At 40.0% G+C, this 7585-nt stretch overlaps 1 protein-coding gene across 3 annotated transcripts in view; it reads left to right on the plus strand.

Annotated features, from left to right (window-relative positions):
* Positions 1–2923: 2923 nt before the first annotated feature.
* hbs1l (HBS1-like translational GTPase) overlaps positions 2924–7585 on the plus strand; it is a 19351-nt gene continuing 14689 nt past the window's right edge. For 2 of the 3 annotated variants that reach the window (XM_035678299.1, XM_035678301.1), the window contains exons 1-4: positions 2924–3094; positions 3715–3783; positions 3910–4041; positions 4149–4400. In XM_035678299.1, the coding sequence (XP_035534192.1) occupies positions 3052–3094; positions 3715–3783; positions 3910–4041; positions 4149–4400 (496 nt within the window). In that variant the 5' untranslated portion in view covers positions 2924–3051. Of the gene's footprint in view, positions 3095–3714; positions 3784–3909; positions 4042–4148; positions 4401–5303 lie in introns of all 3 variants that reach the window. The other variant, XM_035678302.1, reaches the window with a different exon arrangement.

The following is a 7585-nucleotide window of genomic DNA, read 5'->3' on the forward strand; positions in this document are numbered from 1 at the left end:
GCAAACCATGAAGTGTATTAGTCATTCAGTGATATAATTTGTACATCATTCAAACAAAACATGCATCCACTGATCCGCTCATTCTTCTAGCAATCTGTCTATCCATCTGTTAAATCCATCTAATCAGCCCACCATTAATTATCTCAGAAATCCTTCGCGCCTGCAACTGATTCATTGATCAGACTTTCCTTGAACTCTGTGGCCACGTCGGCAGCACAGATTTGACCATAGAGTTCTTAAAAGACATTCAAAGGAAACAAATGTTCAGATCCGGTGCAGAGGTGTGAAAAGTCACACCTCTGCCTTGTTGCTGCACAGAGACATATTTAATTCATCTTTAAATTTGACTACGTAAGAACGCAGAAGACAAACAAACAAGCAAAAGAACAACAACATTTATTTGATTTTACACTGAACTAAATGGTTTGAATCAGGTGTTTGTTGGACAATGCAAGAGAAAAGCTGCAAACACTTATAATTGTAATATAACTTTGCCTTTTTCAAAACCAAACACACTAACAAACAGCCTATCACCACTGCAGGTTTAATGTTGAGACTGTTCATCACTTTTCACTTTTCACTCATATGTTCCATTTCCATTCCATATCAGGTGCTGTCTGCTGCCTTTGGTTTTGAAATGTCCTAGAAACATTTTAGTGATGCAAAGGAAGAGTTCCTTCTCTGTCACCTGTGTGACCCTGTAAAGTGAGCATGTTTGTGTCTGTTTACTTGTACTGAGTGCATGTGTTCCATGTGAGCATGTGCAGTTGTTTATTTTGACATGTAGATGTACAACTAAGACTTCAAAAAGCAGGAAGTGGAATTTTAGAGGGGAAACCTCCACCCACACACACTTAGACAAACACACACACACACGCTTAGAGACACACACTCAGGTAAAACTTTATGCAGCATAAATAATACACTTATAAACTATCCCCTCCTGATATGAATAATCCCCTTCTTGTTCTTACTAACCTCTGCCAATTAAAGCTGCTCTTTGTCAAACTGCCAGTTGAAATATGAGCCATGCATTGTGAAAAGGTCTTTACAATTACCTAAGCAGACGTCTTTCTTTATTCTGCTCTATTTTTAGATTGGGGAGACACGCCAAACCTCATATTTCATTTCACCGTGCAGATGTGCAAGTGTATACTTCACCTGCATCACTGGCGTCAGATTACTCTCTGACATTTTCATCATCTTCTCTTTCATTAGCACATAGGCTACTGAAGATGAGATCAGAATAACATATTGTATCAGAAACCACACATGCATACACCTGCACACGTGTAGATATGCAAAGACCAAGTCAAAGATAAACAAGTGCACAAACACAAGCACATGCAGGGGTGCAAACATCTTATTTCTTTCCCTTTTGTGGTAGACAGACTATAAGTGTCTTGTGGTACATAGATTGTAGGAAAAAGTGATGTAACTCATTGGGTGTGTGTGTTTGTACGAGGTGTTGAGTGTAGGCTTGGATGGGTTGGTCTCTCACCATAGGGCATAACCTTTTGACAAAAATGGTTTAGATATTCACACCCCAAGATCATAGGTTGGTTTGAAAGATGTATGGGTGTTTTGTGCAGGCAGACTCTTTCATGTGCTTTCAGTGCACAGCTCTTGACCTCTTAAACTGAAATAATTTTCAGCGCAGAGAGGAAAAGGCTCTTAACCACTTTGTCATTGTTCATCTGTTATATTGTGCCTCCCTATTCACATTAATAACACATCAGCATGAATATGAATTTTGTGTTCCCTCACACATATAGGAGAACAGTGGTTGACTGCATGCAGGTCAACTATATCCACACTATTACCCCAACCAACCTCATCATTATCGTCATGAAGGTCACTTTTTGTAAGAACAGGACTAATGACAGATTCAGGCACTCTTTTTACTGTTTACTGTGTACCCTAATCAATAGATCTTCATTCTGCTCTGTACTAATGAAACTTACATCTCTTATATTTCTCGATCTTAGTCATTCTAATATACAGGTATTATTCAGCTGCTGATAATAAGCTGTGTAAGCGTTAACTGATTCAAAGTCAGTTTCTCTCTGTCAGACAGAATGCAAATTGTGAAGCTTGTTTGGGAGATCTGATCTCAGGCCACATTGGTGGAACTGTGACAGGAAGGTGTCAGCACCCCTCTTAAAAATGGAAATGAGTGGAATGAAAACAAGTTTGTTTTTCAAAAGACACAAATACGTGACAATTAAATATTTGTTTTAGGTATTGTATCTATTTCTGAGGCTGCAGAAACTAATCTGATGTGCCCATGCACTGCCGGGCTTGGGGAGTAACCGATTACATGTAACTGAGTTACATAATCGGGATACCAAAAGTGTAACTGTAATCGATTATTGTAATCCTTTACAGTTACAGAAAAAAAGTTGAGTTGAGTGTGGTAGATATAGCTATATTTCTTTGTGTGTTGTTTTTATTACCCTTTTCTTTTCCTTTTTAACTTATGTGAAGTGTCTTAGTTTCTTTAAAAAGCGCTCTGTAAATAAATGTAGTATTATTATTTATTATTATTATTAAAAGACATAATCAGATTACAGTTACATTTAGTAAAAATGGGGATTATTTAGCGGGATTATAATTTTAAAAAACTTTTTTTTAAAAACTGGGCAGAGGTCACATTCTTTATTCCATTTTTTTTATTTCCATTCAATTTTTTTCCATCTCCACTTTTTGTCTTTTATAAAGGTTTCATTGTTCTGTTGTCTTATAGAATATACTTTTTTTTTTTTTTTAATACTTTTTTAATGACATTTATTTTATATTTTTTTTATTTTTTTATTTACACAGGTAATCCAAAAGTAACGTAAAGGACCACGTTGCTTTACTTTAATACTTTACTTTAATATGGTGATACATGGTTACATTAAAGTAACCCTCCCACCCTGCCCGCTGCTCGTCACACAGCAGCAGCAGCGGCGGCGGTGACGGCAGCCGGGCAGTGAGACACATGTCACAACAGTCTGTGAACCGATAAACATTTACCCTGGGGGGCCGAGAGAAGACACATAAGCAAAAATGTCTCGGCACAGAAATGTTCGAGGTTACAACTACGATGAAGGTAGATGAACCGGGTGTTGGTGACGGTTTAAAAACGTCAAGGCAAGGCCTCAAACCGCTAACTCGTTAGCCGCGGAGCTAACATTCAGTGTTGTTGATTGTAGCTGTAGCGGCTAACGCTAGCTGGTGTTGTTGGCAAGATAACGTTGCCGTCGTGTCACTTGGCACCCGGTACGAGATAAATTCAACTTTAATACAAGTATCTCAAGCGTTCAGGTTAACGTTACATTGATACAACTTGACGTGATTTGCCTCTAACTAATGTTAGTTAATGTTTATGTTTACTAGTTGGTGATAGCTGCTTAGCTAGCTTGCTAGTGATTTGGAAGAAATGTTACAAGCTTTTAATTCATCGTTATATTGGTATATTGGCATCCACTCACTGTGTTAACGTATTAAAGCCTCCCACGTTGTCAAACCTAATGTGAAGTAGTTCAATAAAAGAGAACCGACTCCCAGTTTACGGTTTGCTGTGCTTTCTGTGAAGTTGCTGACAAGGCAAGGCAACCTGACAGCTGTAACAAAGGACTGTTTCTCTTTACTACAGCTGCATTTGTTCATGTGTCTGTGTGAAGAGGAGGAAGGGACATTTCTTTAACCTCAGTTACATTTTCTTTCTAGACTTTGACGACGACGACATATATGGGCAGTCTGTAGACGATGACTACTGCTGTATATCACCAGCAACAGGTTGGTATCAGCTGTTTTGGTGTGATTAAATGTCTACTTAAACTATACGCTATTATCCAGGCATCACATCTCCTAGTTTCACTTAAGAATAAGCCGATTAAGTAGAGATGTTTTCGGTTCATACAGCGAATCAGTTCATCTACTCCCGTCAAGAAAGGCAAGCACCAAAAGAGGAGCCTTTAGAAGAGGAGGAATATGAAGATGAGTCTGTACCTATGTCCCCTACAATCAACCACGACCTCGACCCTCTTGATCAAGGTAATATTTGAGCCTTGAGTTTGAAAATGGTGGTTTTATTTTCATTTTTCTATTGTTTTCTGGGTCACAAATACGATGTCTGAGTTAATGTCTGTTGTACTCTGTAGCCAAGCTGTATTCCTGCTTGGACCACATGCGGACTGTGCTGGGAGATGCAGTGCCAGACTCTGTCCTGACCCAGGCAGCCATAAGATGTGGGTTTGACCCACAGAAGGCACTGGATGCAGTCCTGTCTGAAGACACCAAGACAGCCGCAGTTACCAAAAGTACCAGCGAAGAGACGACTTCCATAGCAAGAGTTAACCAAGAGAAAGCACCGCTTCCACAAAGAACCAAACAAGAGGCCGTGGCTGAGAAAGGTACGCCCGACGTGGATCAAATTATGGTCATTTTATTGGTCGTTATAGTTACATATAAAGAAATGGTTGTTGGTGGAATTTGAAAACTCTTAAGTTAATTGCCAAACAAATGTTTTTCAGTACTAAAAATGATTGAGATGTTTCATAGGAAGTGCATAATAAGGGTTTGTTTCTTGTTATGAAGCTACTGATAGATCTAGTTTACTTTTTGAAGGAATGATATTTAAATAATTAATACCAGTGCTCATATAAGGCCCGGTCTGTTTGTATCACCTGATCAACAGTTAGATATAGTTCAGTATAGATAGACAGTGATTTTGAATGTCACACATTTGAGCATTTTTGATTACATCTTGAATAATATAATTAAGAATGATTGATAACAACAATGTATTTAAAGAATAGGTAACAGTGAAGTGATCAACATGTGGCTTTTACAGTTTAAAGCACTGTAAATACAAAGAAGGAAGCTGTCATTACTGTGAAGAATGAAAGAGAATTGAGAAATTGCTCAAAAAGCAAAGTTATGGGTTTTGATGTCGCCAACTTTAATAAGGGCATTATTATAAAACAGGCCTAGGTTAAGAACTAAGAACTGGACTGTTGTTCTACAGTCCTCGATGATTGAACGATTGATGATATAACTTGGTGATATTGAAAATATCTAAAACTGTATCCTGACATTTTTGACTCGAATAAAAAATTATTTCAAATATCTTCATTAATATTATCTACTTGACAACCGCCAGCGGTATTCGTCTGTTTAAGTCATGCAAATGTTTAACAAAGTGCCTTCTGTCTGCTCTTGTCCCTCCTGTTTATGGTATGATTCATCTGACTTCTGTTCTGTGATCCTCCATCTCTCTCCTCTTCGACAACTTCATTTGGCTTTTGTAAGGTAAGGAGCCTGCTTGTCTGCTTCTCAGACAGACATTACATCCAAGCAACATAAACCTCAGACTGATGGGTGCAAACATGCACAACCACGCGCGCAAGCATGTGCACCAAACTTACGTGACCTCCTATCGCAACATAACGCTGACCCAGTGGTTAGCAGTTCTGAATCTCAAAATTTGAACCGTCCAAATGTTGGTCCAGATGTTGGTGGTACCAGTTTGGCACAGCTCATGTCTGAGCATGTGCAGAAGAGTAAGATTTCAGGAGTAGTTGACATAGGGCGAGGTTTGGGTGTTCCCTCATTAAGTGCTCTCAACATAGGACCTAATTCACCACCGTCCATTATGCCTAATCAGAATAGTCTTTCGTTGGGAACATTGGCATCTTTAAGCATGCCTTCAGCATCTCTAAGCTCAGCTCCCTCCCTCCTTCCAGTTTCACTCAGTAGTCTGTCACTAAATAACCCCAAGATGACAGCTGCAAGACTCGCTGCTCCTCCTGGGTTTGGGAGTTTTAGTTCGGTCCTCCAGAGCAATCAGCACTCAGTGGGAGTTGGGACTGGAGTCAAAGCCACAATAGCTGATCCTAAGGGAAGCCCATCATTGGCTGATCTAATCCAAGAGCATTCAAACCGCAGCCCAACAAATCCTAACTCCTTCCCTACTCCCAAAAGCAGCATAACTTCTGTGCAGTGTCAGGGGATGCCTGCACAAGCACAAACACTGTCGCTGTCTGAGCTCGCTTCACAGCACCAAAATAAGAATACACCCATTCAATCACAGAGCACCAAACAACCAGCAAACTCGCTCACATTTTCTGATCCAACCAACAATACTCCTACATGCTTAGGTGGAGCGGTCTCGTTGTCTCAGCTAGCCCTGCAGCATCAAACCAACAGTTCCTTAGCTTCCCCTCAGCCCTTCAGCACTGAATCTCGAGCAAATGCACTGAAACAACCACCTGGCGTCTCTGAGCCGCTCTCTTTGTCACATTTGGCATCTGCACACAAAGGCAAAACCTCAACCACCTCAAATGGGTCACATTACTCTCTCAGCACGCTCCTTTTACCAGCAAAACCAGAGAGCGCTGGTGTTCTCGCAGAAAGTACTATAAAGGGTGGGACCATGTGTAAACCCAACCACAAACAATACCATCAAAACTCCAGGCCATCTAATCTGAGACAGACTATTGATTTGAGTGCACTCATGGCCCAGTCAGATGAAGTGAGCCCGCATCACTTCGACGACTTCCCTTCACCGTCCTCTCCAACTCCAGTCGCCATGGGGCTGGATTCTTCTGTTTTTGCAAAACCATCAGTATTTGCTATCACTTTGTCAATTAAAAGCTGCAGACAACAGAAGAGGATGAGGAATATACAGAGGGGAAACATCAGAGGTCAGAGGACAGGAAGTGGTTACCAGGCCCTCTTGTATAAATCTCAAGACAAATCCAAAGAGCACCATACCCCGCTCTCACCAATTACACCGTTCCGCTTCGACACGCCTTCGCCTGACGACATCGTCCGTGCTAATCAGCGCAAAGCTTTCACCAGGTAGATGGGAAATAAAAGGTGCTTAATTCAGTTGCGTGCAAGTTGGTGCTAAATTGGGACGAGAACCTTTTTGGTGGCCTTTGCGCCGCCGATTGAACTAAACTAAAAGAGATGCAGCACTCAAGGTCATCAGTCCTTATGGTACTTTTTAACTGTGTTTCACAATCAGCTATGGAGAAGAGAAACTTTTAGGACCAACAGTACAACAGAAGGACAAACTCGCTGCTGATCACTGCTTAAAGTATTCTGCTAGAATCCCTACTTCTATAGCATTTATCTATCTCTTTTTAATGGAGACAAGAAATCCTTGCATTGCTATTATATACATACTAATTATGTTTACGTTAAACAAAAAACCACTCAGTCACTCTGGCAGCTTGAAAAAAATTGCAGCTAAGTACAATTTCTGCATTTGTTCAGTGTTTTAAGAACTTTTTAGAATAATTTTTTCTCCTTTACTGTAACATTTTTTCTACATTTTAAATTTGATTCTTATTTTTGTATGCTTAGATGGCCGTTGGCTTTTTAATTGACATTTTTGTATAAAAGTAAAGTAGTTTAATCTTAGCCAGGGAAAACTCAAAGTATATCTCTTCTTGCATGGCCTCTTTTCTAGTTTGGAGCTGCATGAACCCTTAAAAGAGAAAAAGAGGTTGATTTTGTTTGCAGGTGTGCTGCAGCTATTGGAATATGGATCAGTTAACCATTGTACTGGTTTACTGCTGCCTGTGTTTGA

This window comes from Morone saxatilis, unplaced genomic scaffold, assembly GCF_004916995.1.
Source record: "Morone saxatilis isolate NCDOM2014 unplaced genomic scaffold, NCSU_SB_2.0 Contig7, whole genome shotgun sequence".
NCBI classification, from domain to species: Eukaryota; Metazoa; Chordata; class Actinopteri; family Moronidae; genus Morone; species Morone saxatilis.